The 21,939-nt window shown below is 47.4% G+C and overlaps 1 protein-coding gene across 3 annotated transcripts; it reads right to left on the bottom strand.

The window, feature by feature from the left end:
* Positions 1–3,605: 3,605 nt before the first annotated feature.
* Positions 3,606–19,366, bottom strand: GGCX (gamma-glutamyl carboxylase). 3 transcript variants are annotated; one of them, XM_039460850.2, is made up of 15 exons: positions 19,182–19,366; positions 18,078–18,248; positions 16,536–16,694; positions 16,051–16,216; positions 12,263–12,341; positions 11,592–11,698; positions 10,260–10,423; positions 9,091–9,356; positions 8,810–8,941; positions 7,662–7,813; positions 7,060–7,229; positions 6,727–6,857; positions 5,848–5,995; positions 5,478–5,673; positions 3,606–4,737 (listed from the first exon to the last, which is right to left on the bottom strand). In XM_039460850.2, exons 2-15 carry the CDS (start codon positions 18,190–18,192, stop codon positions 4,545–4,547), a joined length of 2,178 nt encoding a protein of 725 aa, XP_039316784.1. In that variant the 5' UTR covers positions 18,193–18,248; positions 19,182–19,366; the 3' UTR covers positions 3,606–4,544. The 3 variants fall into 3 exon arrangements, with proteins under 3 accessions (XP_039316784.1, XP_039316775.1, XP_039316780.1); XM_039460841.2 differs by lacking the exon at positions 19,182–19,366 and adding an exon at positions 18,641–18,792; XM_039460846.2 differs by lacking the exon at positions 19,182–19,366 and adding an exon at positions 18,353–18,469.
* Positions 19,367–21,939: the final 2,573 nt, after the last annotated feature.

The raw sequence follows: 21,939 nt of genomic DNA, 5'->3' as shown, positions 1-21,939 counted from the left end.
GTACATTGCAGATAACCATATTGGCTAAATTAGGGTAACAAGCATCAATAGGTGCCTCTAAGTTGGTAGAGTAGCATCAGAAGTTTTCAAAAAGTAACTGCTTTAAGGTTACATTTAGTATCTGCTAAGTAAATGAAGATTTCCCAGTCTTTAAGGAGCTTGGGGAATACAGTGTTGTCCTGCACAGCCTGGGGGAAAAGTATCTTAAAGGTAATGAAGGTGGTGGGTGAACATTAACCAGGCCATGGAGAACAGAGCCAAAAGAGTGAAAGCATAACAAGGAATAAGGGTGATTATAAATAGTTAAGAATCAAAGCATCAAGTATGACTTAAGGGAATGTCTTATTTAGGTTGAAAAGTCTATATAACCTGCCTTTCTAAAAAGTTTCAAAGGGGATGGATACCCATCAGGGGCAAAGATCCAAATGCTCAGGGTAGAATGAGGATGAATACTAAAGCCTTTTGGATAAAAGGCACTTGATAGCCCATTTTTAGATTGGCTACAGTTGCGACCCAACTCTACCCCAGTGAACAGCTTTTATTACCAGTGTTTATGTAATCACTTACTCTTTCCACCTCACCATATCCCAACATTTTCCTTGGAAAAACTGGTCAGAGAGGTAGTAGTTATACTAACAGTTTGAGGAAGGCATTATCCTTGTCCATATTAAGAAAAATACTTTTCCAAGTGTCTCCTCCCAAAGAACTCTTGGGACTTTGGTTACCAGTCAAGTAGGTACAGTGAGTTTGGCAAACAGTGCCAAGCTATATTCTATGGTTACTATGAGAAAAGATCTGCAAAAGGATTAAAAATTAGCGTCACTCCCACCCCCATTCCTTTTTTTTTTTTTTTTTTTTGAGACGGAGTTTCACTGTTGCCTGGCTGGAGTGCAATGGCACAATCTTGGCTCATGGCAACCTCCACCTCCCAGATTCAAGAGATTCTCCTGCCTCAGCCTCCCTCTTGACTTCAGGTAATCCACCTTGTCCTTCCAAAGTGCTGGGGTTACAGGTGTGAACCACCACACCTGGCTTTTTTTTCCCCCTAAGACAAGAGTTTCACTCTGTTGCCCACGCTGGAGTGCAGTGTTGTGATCTCAGCTTACTGCAATCTCCACCTCCTGAGTTCAAGTGATTCTCCTGCTTCAGCCTCCCAAGTAGCTGACACTACCAGTGCATGCCACCACACCCAGCTAATTTTTGTATTTTTAGTAGAGAAAGGGTTTAACCCTGTTGGCCAGGATGGTCCTCAATCTCCTGACCTTGTGATCCGCCCATCTCGGCCTGTCAAAGTGCTGGGTACCCACCCCCATTCTTACAAAATAATCAGGGGACCCTATGTCGTAGCCATTGCTTGCCCATACAATACCTTGGATGAATAAGGGATTTTCCACCAGACTCCACTTGGCCTCCTCAGCGAAGGGGGGCCCAATCTGCTTGACAACTCCTTGTCCTGGCCTATCCCTAATTAGATGCTAATATAAAGGTTGACAGATCTAGGTAGTGATAAAAACAGATTTGGCTGGGTTCTGTGGCTCACACCTAGCCTACTAGGGTCACACCCAGTAATGCCAGCACTTTGGGAAGCCAAGGCGGGTAGATCAGTTTAGGTCAGGAGTTTGAGACCAGCCTGGCCAACATGGTGAAACCCCGTCTCTACTAAAAATACACCTGTAGTCCCAGCTACATGGGAGGCTGAGGTGGGAGAATCGCTTAAACCTGGGAGGCTGCAGTGAGCCAAAATTGCACCATTGAACTCCAGCCTGGGTGATAAGAGTGAAACCCCCGTCTTTACAAAGATTCAACGCTTGAATCTAGGAGGCGGAGGTTGCAGTGAGTTGAGATCGCACCACTGCACTCCAGCCTGGGCGACAGCGAGATTCCATCAAAAAAAAAAAAAAAAGATTCAAGAGATACCTAGGAAGTAAAATTGATGGGACTTGGCAACTGTAAGAAATATAAGGAAAAGGGAAGAGTCAAGGCTGATGACCTACTGGTAACAGCTTGGTTAAGGTATGGAGTGGAGCCATTCAATAAAGAATAAGCAAGACTGAGTTGGGGATGCGTGTAAGTTTAGGATGAACTGAGCTTGACAGCCCTGTGTGAAATCAAGGTGAAACAGACCTGTAAGTCTAGGACACAGGAAAGAAATCTAGCATCACTGGAAAATTCGGGAGTAGCCAAATCATCTGAAGCATGTATAGTCAAAAGGCAGTTGCTTAGGAAAGAACCCTGGGAACACTGTCCAAGGGGGAGAGAGGGAGAGAATGGGAAGAGAAGCCTGCAAAGAGAGAAATTACTGAGACTGCCAGTTTATCACTGGTCTCTGCTACAAGACCATGAGCTCCCAAAGCAGGGATCCTTTTTTATAACCCTGCATTCTCACCTCCTAGCTCAGTGCCAAACCTCTGAATTTTCACTGAAGTGAGGAGCTTCCTGATCACCCTTGTACACCCAAACCTATAAAGTGTCTGTAAGCACTCCCTAATCTCTAAGTTTGGTTAATTCTTTTTTTTTTTTTTTTTTTTTTTTTTTTTGAGACGGAGTTTCACTCTCCTTACCCAGGCTGGAGTGCAATGGCGCGATCTCGGCTCACCGCAACCTCCGCCTCCTGGGCTCAGGCAATTCTCCTGCCTCAGCCTCCTGAGTAGCTGGGATTACAGGCACGTGCCACCATGCCCAGCTAATTTTTTGCACTTTTTTTAGTAGAGACGGGGTTTCACCATGTTGACCAGGATGGTCTCGATCTCTTGACCTCGTGATCTACCCGCCTCGGCCTCCCAAAGTGCTGGGATTACAGGCTTGAGCCACCGCGCCCGGCAGTTTGGTTAATTCTTTTTTTTTTTTTTTTTTTTTTGAGACGGAGTTTCGCTCTTGTTACCCAGGCTGGAGTGCAATGGCACGATCTCGGCTCACCGCAACCTCCGCCTCCTGGGTTCAAGCAATTCTCCTGCCTCAGCCTCCTGAGTAGCTGGGATTATAGGCACGCGCCACCATGCCCAGCTAATTTTTTGTATTTTTAGTAGAGACGGGGTTTCACCATGTTGACCAGGTTGGTCTCGATCTCTCGACCTTGTGATCCACCCGCCTCGGCCTCCCAAAGTGCTGGGATTACAGGCTTGAGCCACCGCGCCTGGCCTTGGTTAATTCTTAATTGACCTCCGCTTCTGCTCACTAAAGGCTAGAATAATACCAAATAGTAAGCTTATTTTTTAGAGAAAATCTATCAATCATCTAGATTTCCTTATTTAACTTTGATGCTGTTATTCTGACTCATAACTGCTAGTGAAAAACCTGTGTGTATACAGATAATAGGAACAAAGAAACCAAAATTGCAAGCCGGGCGCGGTGGCTCAAGCCTGTAATCCCAGCACTTTGGGAGGCCGAGGCGGGTGGATCACGAGGTCAAGAGATCGAGACCATCCCGGTCAACATAGTGAGACCCCGTCTCTACTAAAAATACAAAAAATTAGCTGGGCATGGTGGCACGTGCCTGTAATCCCAGCTACTCGGGAGGCTGAGGCAGGAGAATTGCCTGAACCCAGGAGGCGGAGGTTGCGGTGAGCCGAGATCGCGCCATTGCACTCCAGCCTGGGTAACAAGAGTGAAACTCTGTCTCAAAAAAAAAAAAAAAAAAACCAAAATTGCAATGAAGATAAATTATTTGGTGTGCATTTACAACCTGACCACCATCCAATCATACTTCTGATTAAGAAGACACATTTTAAGTTACATTATTTCAGATTTATCAGTGATTCTGAAAATTACAAGTGGCAGGGTGTAGGACCTTAAGTCAGTTCATCAGTCCATCCCTCACTAGCTGTATGTCTTTGGGCAAATTATTTTCAGCCTCTCTCAGCCTAATGTGGTAACGCAGGAAACATTGCTCACATGGTGTCTAGCACATAGCAAACTCTTGGGAATGTTTAGCTATTATTTTCATTGTGGTACATTAAATGCTTTCCCCAAAGAGCCACTTTATTATTATTATTGAGATGGAGTGTTGCTCTGTCGCCAAGGCTGGAGTGCAGTAGCTCGATCTCATCTCACTGCAACCTCTGCCTCCTGGGCCCGAGTGATTCTCATGCCTCAGTCCCTTGAATTGCTGGATTACAGGCTCCCACCACCATCTGGCTAATTTTTGGATTTTTAGTAGAGATGGGTTTTGCCATGTTGGCCAGGCTGGTTTCGAACTTCTGGCCTCAAGTGATCTGCCCACCTCAGCCTTCCAAAGTGCTTGCATTACAGGTATAGGCCACCACGCCCAACCCCTAAAGAGCCACTTTAAACCTTACTCTTACCATTTTATCTTAGGAGGGCAGTTTCACATTGCTTCTAACCTCCTTCTGGCCTCGACTGAGTTGTTTAATCTTATTTGCTTTATTTTTGTGGTTCCTCTAAGTTATCATCTCTGAATTAAAAAGAGCTTTAGACCAAAAAAAAAAAAGTAAAAATTTTGAGAATTATTTTCAAATAAATGTCCATTGTATAGAATGGGTCTGTGGCCGGCCGCTTCTACATCTACACCCAACATCTGGCCCCCTTCAGAGCTCTGAATGGACAGGATCAGGATTTGACTCAGGAGGATTAGGATGTGAAGAATCCATGTTTGAGGGACTCAGTTCTCCAAATGGCTCAAAGGGTCTCCAGTTTGCATAAGTCACCTCCTGGGCCAGCTGCTCCAGGGAAGGGCGGCCTAATATCAGATTTCGAAGTGAGATACAAGTCATCAGGAAGCTGAAAAACAAAAAAGCCAACCTAGTTCAAACTCATTTCAACATTAGGATTTCAGCTAAAGCGCTTCTAAGGCACCTGGTCCTCACTCCTCCCACACAGGCATATATGGGCATCTCCCCACAAGTGACCCTCTATATCCCAGTGGGAACAACCCCACTCTTTTTTTTTTTTTTTTTTTTTTTTTGAGATGGAGTTTCACTCTTACTGCCTGGGCTGGAGTGAAATGGCAACAGCTTGGCTCACCGCAACCCCCGCCTCCTGAGTTCTAGCGATTCTCCTGCCTCTGCCTTCCGAGTAGCTGAGATTACAGGCACGCACCACCATGCCCAGTTAATTTTGTATTTTCAGTAGAGATGAGGTTTCTCCATGTTGGTCAAGGTGGTCTTGAACTCCTAACCTCAAGTGATCTGCCCGCCTCAGCATCCCAAAGTGCTGGGATTACAGGCATGAGACACTGCGCCCAGCTGGGTACCCCACTCTTTATACAGTCTGGTAGAGGATTCTAGGATAGGGTAGGAACAGCCCACAGACAGGCTGGAGATAAGCTTAGGCAGAACAAGAAAGCCGGCCATCAGACATAGGCCATTTATTCTTCCAGTAAATTAGGGAGAAGAATGGCAGGAAAAGATATCTAGAGCTAAACCGTTGTTTCTTGTATAAGTCTTTAGTGTTACCCTCCCCAGAGAAAAGTTACCAAGCTTGCCAACATATGATGGCAATGACAAATGTGGTGAACTGACCTGCGGCGAAAGACGTAGAGCTTTCGCAACAAAAAGCGGAAGAATCGCTCATGGAAAGGAGTATTTCGCCGGCGTTCAATCTCCTGGAGCCTTTGTTGGCGTCTAAGAAAGGTCTGAACCAGAGGTGTTGGCTCAGGACCCCCTTTTACTTCCCCTTCCAACAGAGGCTGCAGCTCTGGGGGTAGAGGCCCTGTTTCTGCCCGGAAGACAGAAAAAAAAAGGAATCACTGAGATGGATCACTCTCTCTCCTTAGAACTCCCCTTCTGCCAGCCAGAGACTTCAAGTTCATTCTTGAATGGCTGGAACCTTATTCATAACCCTGACCTCTTGAAACCAGGGGCTATCTTAGCCAAATGTTGATATACTTACCACTTCCATTCTCCACCTTTTCCTTTAATTCTTGCAGATATGCTAGGTCTTGTTCCAGTGCAAGCTCTGTAGTGTTGACATAGACATACATGTAGCAAGAAGGACTAGGTGATGTCGTATATACCTTATGGTACTCACCAGCAGGCAACTGATGAGGGAGAAGAAATGGATAAATTTCACCAGCTTTTCTCTAGACAGCCTGTGGCCTCCCTACTCTATGACTCTTGGCTTCTTTCTACTCAATTGTGTTTTGGAATTAGAAGTAACCTCTAGAATCCTAGATGAGGTTATTCACAGTCCCAGGGGCCTTTGTTTTTTTTTTTTTTTAGCTCCACTGCATTACTGCTATGGTAAAATATTTTCAGTCTATAATGAATGAACCTTGTTCATCTAAGCTTTCTGTCATTGTTTTTTAAATTGTTAAAGATGGGGTCTCACAGGCCGGGTGCGGTGGCTCAAGCCTGTAATCCCAGCACTTTGGGAGGCCGAGGCGGGTGGATCACGAGGTCAAGAGATCGAGACCATCCTGGTCAACATAGTGAAACCCCGTCTCTACTAAAAATACAAAAAATTAGCTGGGCATGGTGGCGCGTGCCTGTAATCCCAGCTACTCAGGAGGCCGAGACAGGAGAATTGCCTGAGCCCAGGAGGTGGAGGTTGCGGTGAGCCGAGATCGCGCCATTGCACTCCAGCCTGGGTAACAAGAGCGAAACTCCGTCTCAAAAAAAAAAAAAAAAAAAAAAAAAAAGATGGGGTCTCACTATGTTGCTCAGGCTGACTATAAATTCCTGGCTTCCTGCCTCAGCCTCCTAAGTAGCTGGGATTACTGGTGTGAGCCACCGCACTCAGCTCTTTCTGCTGTTAATCCCAGCAAAATACCTGCATTTTTTCTCCCTCTTGAAGAGTCTGGTTCTTCTGTTCTGCCACCAGCTCCACAGTCACTTCCCCCTGCAGCAGCTGGATGCTAGTGTTGCCCAGGTCTTCACTCACAAAATTCTCCAAGTGCAGTCCTGCCAGACCAACAGCGTTTATCATCCCACCCCACGGTAGAGTGAACTCACTCCCAGCCAGAACAGAGACAACACACCTTTACCACCATCATCCCCTTAGGTTTCAAAAACATTCCCTCCTCCCCTCCCACCACACGGAATGTCCCTGGCCAAGGCAGCCAGAAGGAAAGACAGCAAAGCCTCTCCTCACTTTCCTCCATACCAGGGAAATCTGCAATGAAGACCACCTCAGTGTGGTTGTCCAGGCTGCTCTTGATTTCCTGTAACTTGGCCCTCCAAGGAGACAAGTCCATCAAGAGTGGTTGCACCCAGGATGTGCGCTGAAAGGGGGACCAAGCGGCCTGCACGATGTCCACACGAGGGTCAAAAATCCTTAGGAAAGAAAACCATGTTCTAAGGACGCCACAGTCACCCACCCACCAGAACTTCCGGTTCTGCCCCTTTCATCATTATTCCGAAGGAGAGGGAATAGAGGAAGAAGAAATGGCTTGTGCTGACATGTTATTGCCAGTCCAGGGCAGAGAGAGAAGGCAGAAGAGATCTGGAGCACTGGGGATAACGGGGGTTAGTGGCTACCTGAGAAGGCATTGTGTTAAGTGTCTTAAAAAAAATTCAACTCACTTTTCTCCTGGATGATGGTGCCCCCTGCTGGAAGCAACCAGCTATGCCCACAACCAGATCAATGGGGACATGCACTAGAGGAAGGACAGCCTTTTAAGCAAGACAACACCAGGGAGCAAGGGCTGTTTATCTTGGTGAAAAGAATTGTGCTCGATTTTTTCCCACTCTGCTCCCCTTGCCCACCTCTGCTGGAAGCGGTCATTGATGGAGACCCAAATATCAAAGTAGATCTGGGGCTCAGTGACATTATACTTGGGAAGCAGGCGGCTCAGGCAAGTGGCATATTGCTTCAGCATGTCTGCGTGATCCTTCCATCGCCGGCTCTGTGTGAATACCTGCCCCAAACCCCCACATTAGTCCCACCTCATTAGTATCAACTTCCAAGACAGGTCATGCGCTGCCAGTGGCACAATGAGATTCCTGCCTGCTGTCCATTCTGGCTAGGAAAACATGGAACTTGCCTTTGGGAATGAATTTTTCCTTGCTGGGATAGTGGTGCTTACTTTTCCTAAATCTAATCTCAGTTCAAGAAAATGAATGACACTGTCCTAACTCAACCCACGCAAAAGATAGTTCAAGGCCGGGCGCGGTGGCTCAAGCCTGTAATCCCAGCACTTTAGGAGGCCAAGGCAGGTGGATCACGAGGTCAAGAGATCGAGACCATCCTGGTCAACATGGTGAAACCCCGTCTCTACTAAAAATACAAAAACATTAAGTGGGCATGGTGGCGCGTGCCTGTAATCCCAGCTACTCAGGAGGCTGAGGCAGGAGAATTGCCTGAACCCAGGAGGCAGAGGTTGCGGTGAGCCGAGATTGTGCCATTGCACTCCAGCCTGGGTAACAAGAGCGAAACTCCGTCTTCAAAAAAAAAAAAAAAAAAAAAAGGTAGTTCAATCTAGCTCTTGAGAAAAGGCAGAGCAAACTCAATTTTTTTTTTTTTTTTTTTTTGAGACGGAGTTTCACTCTTGTTACCCAGGCTGGAGTGCAATGGCGCGATCTCGGCTCACCGCAACCTCTGCGTCCTGGGTTCAGGCAATTCTCCTGCCTCAGCCTCCTGAGTAGCTGGGATTACAGGCACGCGCCACCATGCCCACTTAATGTTTTTGTATTTTTAGTAGAGACGGGGTTTCACCATGTTGACCAGGATGGTCTCAATCTCTTGACCTCGTGATCCACCCGCCTCGGGCTCCCAAAGTGCTGGGATTACAGGCTTGAGCTACCGCGCCCGGCTTCAAATTTGTTTTGCTTTATGGTGTGTTTAAGACAAAACCAGACCCCAAAGCACAAGGGGGATCTGAAGAACACTAAATTGTCAGCATCAGACGTCTCACCCCAGGATTAAGGTAGCCCAGTTCACCGGTGTGGCCATCACGGTAGGTGATCTTCACATGCTGGTGGGAGCGGGAATGCACCATCATGTCCCAGGAATAACCATACAGCCCATTTGTCCAGTTGTTATAGCCCTAGGAAAGTAGGGCAGAAGGGAATCAGCTCAATGCTTCTCACGCTAACCCCAGAAGGGGCTGTAAAACCAGCCCCATTCTTTCCCACTGCTGTCATCTGTTCCTTTGAGAGTCCGGCATTTGCCATATACTCCACAGCCCTTACAAACCTGGGTGAGGAAATGAGAATAGGGCAGGAATAGCTGCTCCAGGAGGTACAGTAGGGTGAAGGCAGCTCCCAGCTGATGGCGCAGCCCTGGCTTCTGGCCACCTTTGGCCCGGCTCCTCTTATAAACACAGGAAACACTGGGCTGAGGGGCTGCCTTGAGGGGCAGCAGTTCTTGCAACCTTTGGGGGCAGTGGGACACCAGCTTCCGAGGCCACTCAGGGGAGCAGAAGAGAGGGCTGCTGGCCAGCATGACATAGGAAAACATACCTAGGAACGCAGGGAGAAAATATGTATTTTGACCTCGTCAACCCTGTTCCCTTAGGAGACTTCTCCCAGGTGTTCCACTGAAAGGAAAGTTTTTTTTTTTTTTGAGATGGAATCTCGCTTTGTTGCTCAGGCTGGAGTGCAGTGATGCAGTCTCAGCTTCAGCCTTAACACCCTGGGTTTGCCGGGCGCGGTGGCTCAAGCCTGTAATCCCAGCACTTTGGGAGGCCAAGGCGGTTGGATCACAAGGTCAAGAGATCAAGACCATGCTGGTCAACATGGTGAAACCCCGTCTCTACTAAAAATACAAAAAAATTAGCTGGGCATGGTGGCACGTGCCTGTAATCCCAGCTACTCAGGAGGCTGAGGCAGGAGAATTGCCTGAACCCAGGAGGCGGAGGTAGCGTGAGCCGAGATCGCGCCATTGCACTCCAGCCTGGGTAACAAGAGCAAAACTCCGTCTCAAAAAAAAAAATCCTGGGTTCAAGTCATTCTCCTGCCTCAGTCTCCCAAGTAGCTGGGATTACAGGCATGCGCCACCACGCTCAGCTAATTTTGTATTTTTAGTAGAGACAGGTTTTCACCATGTTGGCCAGGCTGGTCTCAAATTCTTGACCTCAGGTGATCCACCTGACTCGGCCTCCCAAAGTGCTGGGATTACAGGTGTGAGCCACCATGCCTGGCCGGAAAGTAATTTGTTCTTCCTGGAGATTCCTTACTATGCAACATACTGAGCCCAGAAGCCCCAGTCCTGTTATCCCCATTTATTCCTACTTCATAGTGACTGCCCTGGGTTCAATTTAGCTCCTGCTCACATCACCCTCTCCCACTCCCAATCAATGCCTCTGGCTAGTCCCTTCCTGCAAAACTGTGGTTCCTGTTTCCTACCAGGCTACAGGTACTGACCAATGCTGAAAAGCTGGGAATTCATGCAGTGGAAGTAGGACACAAAGAAGAGGCCAATGGATCTTGAGGCATCAAAAAAGAGCAGGAAACCAGCTGAGAGGTCAAGCAGCAGCCCGCCCCAGTGCACGACCAGCAGGCTAGTCAGCTCCTCGGACAACAACAGTCTGCAAACACATGAAGAAAGTTCAAGCACCAGCCCACTGGAGAACACAGCAGTCAAAGCACATTCATAGTACGAATGTGCCTTGGCTACTCCAGTGGCTGGGTAGAGGCCCAAGGTACATAATCCACCCATGAAGACACCCCTCTAGGTGGGTTTTTTTTTTTTTTTTTTTGACACAAAGTTTCGCTCTATCACCCATGCTGGAAGGCAGTGGCATGATCATGGCTCACTGGAGCCTCAAACTCCTGGACTCAAGCAATCCTCCTGCCTCAGCCTCCCAAGTAGCTGAGACCACAGGAACATGCCACCAGGCCTAGCTGTTTTTTAAATTCTTTTTGTAGAGACAGAGTCTTATGTTGCTCAGGCTGGTCTTGAACTCCTGGGCTCAACCAATCCTCCTACCCCAGCATCCCAAAGTGCCAGGATTACAGGCATGAGCCACCATGCCCAGCCCCCTCTACATTTTCAAACACTTTAGGTGTTCAATGTTTTTCAACATATCCTATGTAATAAGCAAGGGCAGATCTCCTGGGACAAAATTTCACTGAGATGTGTGTGTGTTGTAGAAAGCAGGTTCCCCATGGAGGTCATGAGTGAGAGGAAACTTTAAAAGGTGAATGCTTTGCTAACATAATAATGAAGTCAAATTTCAGGAACTGGAAAATAACAGGGAAGAAGAAAGAATATAGTAAAACAAGAGTAAAGAAGAAATGGGAAGAAAACAGAAATCAGAGAGGCGACTCTTTGTTTTGTGGAAGCGGTTATAATGTTTTTTGTCAGAGCCTGAAGAGTCAGTGCTCGTCTTCTCAGTATACCAGCTGCAGCGGTCTGGCAGGAGGCTGGAGTGGCAAGGCAAGGACACAGGCACCACCAAAGGGAGCTGCTGGGGCACTGGCTCACTCACCAAGTCAGCCAGTTCTGGCTCTTTCCTTACCTTTTTAAATTTGTTTTCCTTTCTTGCCCCTCTATACCACATATCTCCTAAGAGCAGCTAGGGCTCAGTCTTTTGACACCACTGACTCTGCTTCTGCTGAATAGGTAGATGAGTGGACAAAGGAAGACATGTGGCAAATTCAGGCAAAGTAGGAAGAGCTGCCATTACTGAGAGAGATGAATCACCTGCTCTATACCCATGCCTCAAAGAGGCCTCCACCCTGACTGCCACTCACTTGAAGGGACTGAAGAGCCAGTGCCGGGACAAATACTCCATGGAATAGCCTTCAACCCAGTCTGCATCCAGCTTTTTCACACCCGCGATGAAGTACACAATGAAGATCTGAAAACAAATGTAACACAAAGTTCAAGCAAAAAAAGAATCTTTTCTACAGATAGGCAAGAATAAAATAAGGAGCATATAGTTAGGACCAGTTGAATCCATGCTCCTAGCTTACAATCCTTGGCCCAAATAACTTACTTATATATTTTTTTAATGAATAAAATAAATGTTAATCCGAGTCCAGGGCCCAAGGAAGAATAGACTCCATCTTCTATTCATTCATCTCAGAAATTCACTCATCCAACCAGCATTTACTGAAATCCAACCAATGCCAAGCACAGTGTCAGGCACCAAGGAAGAAGTCATAAAGCACAGACTTAATCCTTTCTCTTTGTCATCAGGATTTCAATCTAGAAGGGACAAAGCTCTAGTCTTTCCATGACAAATGAGAGAATTCACAGATTAAGGGATTGGAAAAAAATGAGAAAGCCAGCCTAGCTTTCCAGCAAAGGGTAAAAAGAAAAGATCTAGGGTGGCGGCGGAGAGTGTAGTCTGGCAGTGGGATGACCATGCTGACCACAGTGGCTGTCAAGGAGCTCCTCCCTCTGTCCAAAAGTGCTGTACCTGGCCGCGCAGCACTGCATAGTTCCAAAGGGGCACGTGGGCATTCCTCCTACGGGCATTCAGCAGGCCATCCACAGACCTATACCAAAGGAGGTAAACATCGAGGGGGGCTGCTTAGTCCAGCTACATTTCCATCTTTCCTTTAATATACAATAATCTTATCTATCCTGGGCACATCTCCCGTATCCTCCCTGGCTATTCTGAGATCTTTTAGAATTATATGAGCAAATTCTAATGTGATTATACAAGTCATAGAAGAAATATTGCTACTACGTTACAACAGCAAAAAGTTCAGTATTTCCTGTTAGCTCACAACTGAATTTGTTCTAATGGATCAAATCAGGAAAAAAGGACTAAATGCTAGAAAATTACTGAAAAAGGAAAGGAATTTGATGGAGTGTTTGAAAAGCTATGTGTGTGTAAATAAATATGCAGTATATTATCTTTAAAAAAAAAATCAAGCCGGGTACAGTGGCTCAAGCCTGTAATCCCAGCACTTTGGGAGGCCACGGCAGGTGGATCAAGAAGTCAAGAGATCGAGACCATCCTGGTCAACATGGTGAAACTCTGTCTCTACTAAAAATACAAAACATTAGCTGGGCATGGTGGCGCGTGCCTGTAATCCCAGCTACTCAGGAGGCTGAGGCAGGAGAATTGCCTGAACCCAGGAGGCGGAAGTTGCAGTGAGCCGAGATCGCGCCATTGCACTCCAGCCTGGGTAACAGGAGCGAAACTCCGTCTCAAAAAAAAAAAAAACACTCAACAGCAGAGTAACATACAACATAAACTGACGTTTCTTAGATCTGAACGCCAGGATGCAGTGCAAGAGGGTCCCCTGCTAACAGCCTGTACTCTGGAAGAGAACTGATAAACCCAGGCTACTAACACCAGATGTTCTCTGGGGAAGCAGAAGCAAAGCAAGTTTTCAGGAAGTAGAAACTGGGAAAGGGGCAGCTTATACTGTGGTCAAGAGCACTGGACTCTACAGTCAAGAACACCTGGACTCACTTCTGGGTTTTTTTGTTTTGTTTTTGTGTGTGTGTGTTTTTAAGACAGAGTCTCGCTTTGTCACCCAGGCTGGAGTACAATGGCACGGTCTCGGCTCACTGCAACCTTCACCTCCTGGGTTCAAGTGATTCTCTTGCCTCAGCCTCCCAAGTAGCTGGGATTACAGATCCCGCCACCATGCCTGGCTAATTTTGTATTTTTAGTACAGATGGGGTTACACCATGTTGGCCAGGCTGGTCTTAAACTCCTGACCTCAGGTAATCCACCCACCTTGGCCTCCCAAAGTGCTGGGATTACAGGTGTGAGCCACCGAGGCCCACTTCTGTTTCTTAACTGCTAGCTGACCTTAGGCAAATCCTTTACTTCTCTAAGACTTAGTTTATCTTTAAAATGTGAACAGGCCAGGCTCAATGGATCATGCCTATAATCCCAACATTTTAGGAAGCTAAAGCAAGAGCCCAGGAGTTTAAGTTTGCAGTGAGCCATGACTACACCACTGCACTATGGCCTCAGTGACAGAGCAAGACCCTGAACCTAAAAAACAAAACCCAAAAAACATAAAATGTGAACAGCACCATCAACCTTATAGGGTTTTAATGAGGAAAAATTCTAAATATTTAATATAGTGCCTGCCATGTGGAAATCCCTGAATAAATGACATGTGATTTTTTCAAAATGCATAAAGTCATAAAAATGAAACCTTTGACTAGCCTAAGCAATGCAGTGAAATCCTGTCTCTATAAAAAAAAATTTTTTTTTTTTTTTTTTTGAGATGGAGTTTCGCTCTTGTTACCCAGGCTGGAGTGCAATGGCGTGATCTCGGCTCACCGCAACCTCCGCCTCCTGGGTTCAGGCAATTCTCCTGCCTCAGCTTCCTGAGTAGCTGGGATTACAGGCACGCGCCACCATGCCCAGCTAATGTTTTGTATTTTTAGTAGAAACAGGGTTTCACCTTGTTGACCAGGATGGTCTCGATCTCTTGACCTCGTGATCCACCCGCCTCGGCCTCTCAAAGTGCTGGGATTACAGGCTTGAGCCACTGTGCCCGGCAAAAAATTTTTAAAGTAACTGAGTGTGGTGGCACTGTTGTTCCAGCTTCTCAGGAGGCTGAGAATGGAAGGATCCCTTGAACCCAAGAAGGTCAAGGCTGCAGTGAGCTATGATCACGCCACTGCACTCTAGCCTGGGTGACAGAGTGAGATGCCATCTCAAAAATATACCCCCAAAATGGAACTTTGCAAGGATATTCTGTCAAAACTGCCTCTTAATTCTCTGCGATCAGAGCTGGCCACTATGAATGTTTCAAGTTTTACCAAAACGGTATTTTTATGTATTAACAGGCTAGGCACAGTGGCTCATGCCTATAATCCCAGGACTTTGGGATGGGAGAGGACTGCTTGAGCTCAGAAGCTCAAGACCAGCCTGGGCAACAAAACAAGACCCCATCTCTATTTAAAAATAAATAGATAAAAAGAAAATGTAGGGCCGGGCGCGGTGGCTCAAGCCTGTAATCCCAGCACTTTGGGAGGCCGAGGCGAGTGGATCACGAGGTCAAGAGATCGAGACCATCCTGGTCAACATGGTGAAACCCCGTCTCTACTAAAAATACTAAAAATTAGCTGGGCATGGTGGTGCGTACCTGTAATCCCAGCTACTCGGGAGGCTGAGGCAGGAGAATTGCCTGAACCCAGGAGGCGGAGGTTGCGGTGAGCCGAGACCACACCATTGCACTCCAGCCTGGGTAACAAGAGTGAAACTCTGTCTCAAAAAAAAAAAAAAAAAAAAGAAAAAAGAAAATGTAATGACTGTTAATGAATTCAGTGTTTGAGATTTTCCTCCCCTCATACTCATTTTATTGACACCCATTTTACTGCTTTTCACTCAACATATAAAGAATCCTAGCCGGGCGCGGTGGCTCAAGCCTGTAATCCCAGCACTTTGGGAGGCTGAGGCGGGTGGATCACGAGGTCGAGAGATCGAGACCATCCTGGTCAACAAGGTGAAACCCCGTCTCTACTAAAAATACAAAAATTAGCTGGGCATGGTGGCGCGTGCCTGTAATCCCAGCTACTCAGGAGGCTGAGGGAGGAGAATTGCCTGAACCCAGGAGGCGGAGGTTGCGGTGAGCCGAGATCACGCCATTGCACTCCAGCCTGGGTAACAAGAGCGAAACTCCGTCTCAAAAAAAAAAAAAAGAATCCTTAAGGTCACCTGCCCTGCCACCTTGTTTCCAAATCCCTTCTCCACCTCCCCTGGGAGATGGTCACCTAAGCCAGAAATGGGGAAGGGTTACCTCCTCCTAGAACAGCAACGGTGAGCAGCCCTGGTGGGCCCTCTTCTCCTGACATGATCTCTTCCTCACAGCAACTTCTACTTTTGACTCTAGCTCTGCCCTTCTGGGCTCACACAGAGAAAGTCTGCTCCCTCTTCCATATAACCATCTTTAAGGTATCTGAAAACAGCTATGTCTGGCTTTGGCATTCTCTTTTTCTCTCTAAGAGAGTTACAAGAGGTGACTAAATCAAGGCACCTGGGGAGATATGGAAAGAATGAAGGGGTGGGATGGGGCCATTTTGCTTTTTGTCATCTTAAGTGCTCCAACTAGTTGACCCTTTCTCCTCCCAAATCCACCCAGATCAAAGTGACCTTGTAACCATATTTTGCAACGCGTGACTGGAAATATCCTTACTGAGACAAATTCTAAAACCTCACTGGGCCCCTATCTCTGGTAACCATTCTGACCCAGCCAATCACTCCCCTTTGGTCCCCCAGACTCATACCAGTAGTGATTTGCATCCATGAATGTCAGCTGAAAGGCCAACAACCCATAAAGATAGGAGTGGTTGTTCCATGATGTCTTGTCCAGGAGAAACACATACCAGTATGGCAGCAGGAATAACACACAGCTTATCCGGTAGCACAGGCCCAGCATCATGCCCAGTGCCCCTGGGATTTGTAGGGAGAGGATTAAGAGGTCAAGAGGTCACCACAGACCCAGTTTCCCTGGGGTAGAATATAGTTGACATTAAGAAAAATCAAGCAGTGTATAATCAGGTAAAACTAAATGAAAATTAACTGTTATTTTAATATTTTAAAAAGAATTACGGGATCGCAGCTCAGGTGACACACAGGTCAAAAGCATCAAACTGATCACAGCAGAAGTGAAATAAGGCGCCAAAGACTTTGACTATTCACCAGCATGCTTCTATTTCTGTGTTTCTGGCAGGCCAGTCAATATTTCCATCTCTCTCACAATTCCCCTCACCCAGAAACATGATGGTGTAGACAAGATACATCCAGTCAAGTGGCAGTGGGCGTAGGGCATCCAGCAAGGGGAAGCGGCACACATCCAGCCCATCAAGGTATTTTCGGTCCAGGGAGCTGAGCCCCCGCTCCTGGGGAATGTCTAGCACCATCAAGAACCCTAAGAAGGCAATAGGGGAGGAGGTCATTGGGTCTCAGATAAGGAAGCAGTAGAATACAGTGGAACACAGTTGACAGTGTGCAGCTCCAGGGTCAGACTTCTCTTGTAATCTTGGCTCCATCATTTATTCAGTATTAATTTCTGAGTGCCTACTCTGCACAGTACTATGTCAGTTGTGCCTTCTAGAACAGCCCCTGCAGCTCAGTTAACCAATTCCCCATTTGTGAGAAGGGGACTATGTCAGAGGATTAAATTAGAGAAATGCACGAAATGCTGTAAAAACTGATAAGGTCTTGACAGCTACAAAGATCCATTCTATTGAGCTTCAGAAAGTGCTCTGGGAGTGCTTCTCAACCTTTTTTGCTTCCTGGCACGCCCAGAAAACAGTTGCATTTCATCAACATGCCAGGAATAAACAGAAGGGACTACTCAGATCAGGAAGCCAGCTTGAGATAAGGCAGGGTTTCTCAACCTTAGGACTAGTCACATTTTGGGCTGGTTAATTATTTATTGAGAAGGATTATCCAATGTACCATAGGACATTCAGGAGCATCCCTGACCTCTATACAGATGCCAGAAGCCACCTATTCTTCCTCCCCCAAGTTGGGACAACTAAAAATATCTCCAAACATTGCTTCACGTCCCCCAGGGAGCAAAACGGTCTCCAGCTGAGAACTACTGGGCTAAGGGGTCTAATATCTCTCTACATCTGTAAACCATTCCAAGTACACCATGCTGTGGCCTGAGTTAAAAAGCTCTTGATTAGGGAGTCACAGCCAAAATGTATGGCCCTTGTGACCCCTTGCTCTGTTTCTTTGAGTCTTCTGGGCAACTTCATGCCCCAAGTGAAATGGGTCACTGCTGCCTCGCCTCTGCATATCATATAGCCTCAGATCAAAGCATTTCTAGCCGGGCGCAATGACTCACACCTGGAATCCCAGCACTTTGGGAGGTCAAGGCGGGTGGATCACATGAGGTCAGGAGTTCCAGACTTGCCTGGCCAAAGTGGTGAAACTAAAAAATACAAAAAAAAAAAAAAGCCAGGTGTGGTGGCAGGGGCATCGCCTGTTATCTCAGCTACTTGGGAGGCTGAGGCGGGAGAATCGCTTGAACCCAGGGGGCGGAGGTTGCAGTGAGCCGGGATCACGTTATTGCACTCCAGCTTGGGCAACAAAAGCGAAACTCTGTCTCAAAAAAAAGGAGTTCTGGCCACCAAGTAAATCCTAACCGAAGGAGACAAAGCATGTAACAGAGACCTCTTCTTTTATACCAATATCTTCAGCTCTGAGGAAAAGGGAGCTAAGTCTACTTGCAACCGAAAAATTAACGATTGTCATTCTCCCACCCCCAACCAAACTGCTCCCATCCATAAACTGGACTCACCAAAGAGAAAACGAAAGACAGCCAGGCTTGCAGGGTCCGTTGGTCGATTCAGCAAGGTCACCAGCCTCCGCCAGCTGGACAAATCTGTCCACTCAAAACCCAAGAGTTTCCCCATTCGGCTGCCCTGCCTGGGCCCTGAGATCTGTTCAGCCTTGTCTTTCTGTATTTTATCTGCAACCAACAAACAGAGAAAATGTGTGTGAGGGGGTGGACTCCACCTCAAATCACAGAAATCACAGAAATCACAACACCAACAGCCCAGAGCTTCCGCCTACCCGGGTTGGCTCAATGATCTGACTACAGAGAAATTCCTGCAGTGCAGCCCCTCCTCCAAGATCCCCTAATGTCCCAGTACTCCTCAGACTACAGCCCCCTAACCGTTAAGTGCTCCCGAATGTCATCATCATCCAGAAGCCGCAGGCTGCAACCTATCACAGCACGCCCGTTTCCCCATGGAGCCCCACCCCCGCAACCAGGACTCACTGGGCGTCTTCCCCCCACCGTCGCTCCTAAGACCAGCGCTCCTCGGTACTCTCTGCCGGAGGGCGAGGCCCTAAGCCTACCTGAGCTGGGAGGGGTCCGCGCGGACCTGGCAGATACTGCCATTGCTCCGCGGAAGAGGCAGGTGGGTCACAGCAGCAGCGTCTGCACAGCTGCAGCCAGGAGAATTCGCATCCCTAGGCTCCGCCTCCCGACGCGTCAGCAGCTGTGCGGCCGGCAGGAAAGCGCCAGCACTGTCGTAAATACTACGCCCCGACCAGCGGCGCCGGATTCCTTGCTTGGCGGCAGGGGGCGGAACGGGGAGCTCTGGGGCAGGGCGAGGATACCCCCTAGCGTCGATGATCTCCAGGCGCACTGCTAGACTCCTCACCCCTCAGGCCTTCCGAGGCGCCTCTGCTTTTTTTTTTTCCTTTTTCTTTTTTTTGAGACGGAGTCTTGCTGTGGGCCAGAGTGCAGTGGTGCGATCTTGGCTCACTGCAACCTCCGCCTCCGGGGTCGGGTTTAAGCGTCTCCCTGCCTCAGCCTCCCGAGTAGCTGGGATTAGAGGCGCCCGCCACCGCGCCGGGCAGATTTTCATTTTTTAAGTAGAAACGGGGGTTTTACCGTGTTGGCCAGGCTGGTCTCCCAACTCCTGATCTCGTGATCCACCGCCTCGGTCTCCCAAAGTGCTGGGATTCCAGGTGTGAGCCACCGCGCCCGGCCTCTGCTTTTTAAACACTGAGAAGAGTTGGAGTTCTCCAACTTCTTTGAGTCCTTCCCCGATCCCATTAGTCCTCTCCAGGCTGTACCGTCCCTGCGGTGCTCCCTGATGTGAGGGACCCAGGGCAAAGGGCAAACTTTTTGCCAGAGTTTGACGCCCAGTTGAGGACGCGCCTGGAAGGGCTGCCCGGGTTTTCAGCTATTGCACCACCCCTTCATTTTCTTTTCCAGGACCTGCAAAGAAACGAGGTTTCTAAGCAGTAGGGGCCAGGCGCAGCTCACGCCGAGGCGGGAGGATCGATGGCGGGTGGGGGGGGAGGGAAGACAAGAAAAAAACTTTTATAAAAGTGAGCTGTATGTGATGGCTCCCACCTGTGGTTTCAGGTACTGGGGAGGCTGAAGTGGGAGGGTCGCTTAAGCCCAGGAGTTCGAGGCTGCAGTGAGCTGTGATTGCACCATTGCACTCCAGCCTGGACAGCAGAGTGAGACGCTGTCTCAAAAAAGAAAAAGAAAAGAAAAAGCCTGGTGCACTGGCTCGCGCCTGTAGTCCCAGCACTTTGGAGGCCAAGGCGGGCAGATCACTGGAGGTGAGAAGCTCAGATATTACCCTGGCCAGCATGGTGAAACTCCGTCTCGACTAAAAATACAAAAATTATTCATGTATGGTGGCGCGCCCGTAATCCCAGCTACCCTGGAGGCTGAGGCACAAGAATCGCCCGAACCTGGGAGGCAGAGGTTGCAGTGAGCCGAGATCGTGCCACTGCACTCCAGCCTGGGCTACAGAGCTAGACCCCGTCTCAAAAAAAAAAAAAAAAAAAAGAAGAAGAAAGGAGGGAAAGAGGAGGAAGAAAGTGGGGAAGAGCAGGAAGGAAGAGAGAGAAGGAAGAAAGGAAGAGCAGGAATGAAGAAGGGAGAGAAGGAAGGAAGGAGAGGAAGGGAGGGAGAGAAGGAGGAAATAAGGAAGGGAGAAACGGAGGGAGGGAAGGAAAGAGGGAGGGCAGGAGGGAAGGAAAGGAGGGCGGGCGGGCAGCTTGAGAAACAGGAACAACATAACTGAAGAGGAGATAACAGAGTAAGGGCACTGAGTAGAGTGTGGCCCATCTGGGAAGGTTCTCAGAGAGGCGAGTCCGGAACAGAATTGTAATACCTAAATCTCTTGACTGGGATTAGCCATCAGGAAAAGAAGGCATCCCAGAGAAACAGTTCTGAAACTGCTGGGTCTTGGAACCCATTTACAGTATTAGAAATTATAGAAGAGGCTGGGTGCAGTAGCTCACGCCTGTAATCTCAGCACTTTGGGAGGCCGAGGCGGGTGGATCACCTGAGGTCGGGAGTTTGAAACCAGCCTGACCAATATGGGGAAACCCCTGTCTCTACTAAAAATACAAAATTAGCCGGATGTGGTGGCACATGCCTGTAATCCCAGCTACTCGGGAGGCTGAGGCAGGAGAATTACTGGAACCCCGGAGGCAGAGTCTGCAGTGAGCTGAGATCATGCCATTGCACTCCAACCTGGGCAACAAGAGTGAAAACACCATCTCAAAAAAAAAAAAAAAAAAAAAGAAAATAAATTATAGAAGACCCTAAAAGCTTTGTTTATGTGGATTATATCTTTCAATATTTGCCATATTAGACATTTTTGAGGCCAGGTGCAGTGGCTCATGCCTGTAATTCCAACATTTTGGGAGGCTGAGGCGAGTGGATCACTTGAGTGAGGTCAGTAGTTCAAGACTAGCCTAGCTAACATGGTGAAACCCCATCTCAAAATACAAAAAAATTAGCTGGGTATGGTGGCAGGCACCTATAATCCCAGCTACTCAGGAGACTGAGATAGTAGAATCCCTTCAACCCAGGAGGTGAAGGTTGCAATGAGCCAACATCGAAAAAACTGCACTCCAATCTGGGTGACAGAGCAAGACTCTGTCTCAAAAAAAAGGCATGTATCTGTAGTCTCAACTATTTCCAGCTTTTCTGGAGACTGAGGCAAGACAATCTCTTAGTTCAGGAGTTTGAGACCAGCTGGGGCAACATAACAAGAGCCATTTTAAAAAAATGAAAAAAAAAAAAAGCTATCAAGCCATGAAAAAACATGGAGGAAGCTTAAATTCATATTGCCAAGTGAAAGAAATCAATGTGGAAAGACTACAAACTGTATGATTCGAACTATATGGCATATATATACATATATATATATATATATATATATATATATTTTTTTTTTTTTTTTTTTTTTTTTTTTTTTGAATTGAGGTCTTGCTATGTTACCCAAGATGGTCTTGAACTCCTGGTCTCAAGCAATCCTCCCGCTTCAGCCTCCCAAAGTGCTGGGAATACAGGCATGAGGACTGCACTTGGCCTCAACTAAATGATATTCTAAAAAGGCTAAACTATGGAGACAATAGAAAGATCAGTGACTGCCAGGGAGGTAGAGTTGCTGGGAGGAAGGGATGGTAGGTGGAGAACAGGAGTTTTACAGAAGTGAAACTATTTTGTATGATGTTGTAATAGTGTCATGGTGGATATACGTCTACCTGTGTGTAAACCCATAGAATGTACAATGCAAAGAGTAAACCCTAATGTAATTTATGGACTTTGTTAATTATTATGTATTAATATGGACTATGTTAATAATATACCCATACTGGCTCATCCGTTGTAACAA

Source organism: Saimiri boliviensis, chromosome 1 (assembly GCF_048565385.1).
Source record: "Saimiri boliviensis isolate mSaiBol1 chromosome 1, mSaiBol1.pri, whole genome shotgun sequence".
NCBI lineage: Eukaryota > Metazoa > Chordata > Mammalia > Primates > Cebidae > Saimiri > Saimiri boliviensis.
This window is presented reverse-complemented; position numbering and strand designations above follow the sequence as displayed.

What these genes read in the sequence shown, in the direction of transcription:
- GGCX (XM_039460841.2), bottom strand. Translation starts at nt 18,683, where the DNA reads ATGGCAGTATCTGCCAGGTCCGCGCGGACCCCTCCCAGCTCAG. An exon ending in AAAGGTGGAGAATGGAAGTG is followed by an intron (nt 5,674 to 5,847) that starts GTAAGTATATCA and finishes TCTTCCGGGCAG; the next exon opens with AAACAGGGCCTCTACCCCCA. An exon ending in CTCTACGTCTTTCGCCGCAG is followed by an intron (nt 4,738 to 5,477) that starts GTCAGTTCACCA and finishes TTTGTTTTTCAG; the next exon opens with CTTCCTGATGACTTGTATCT.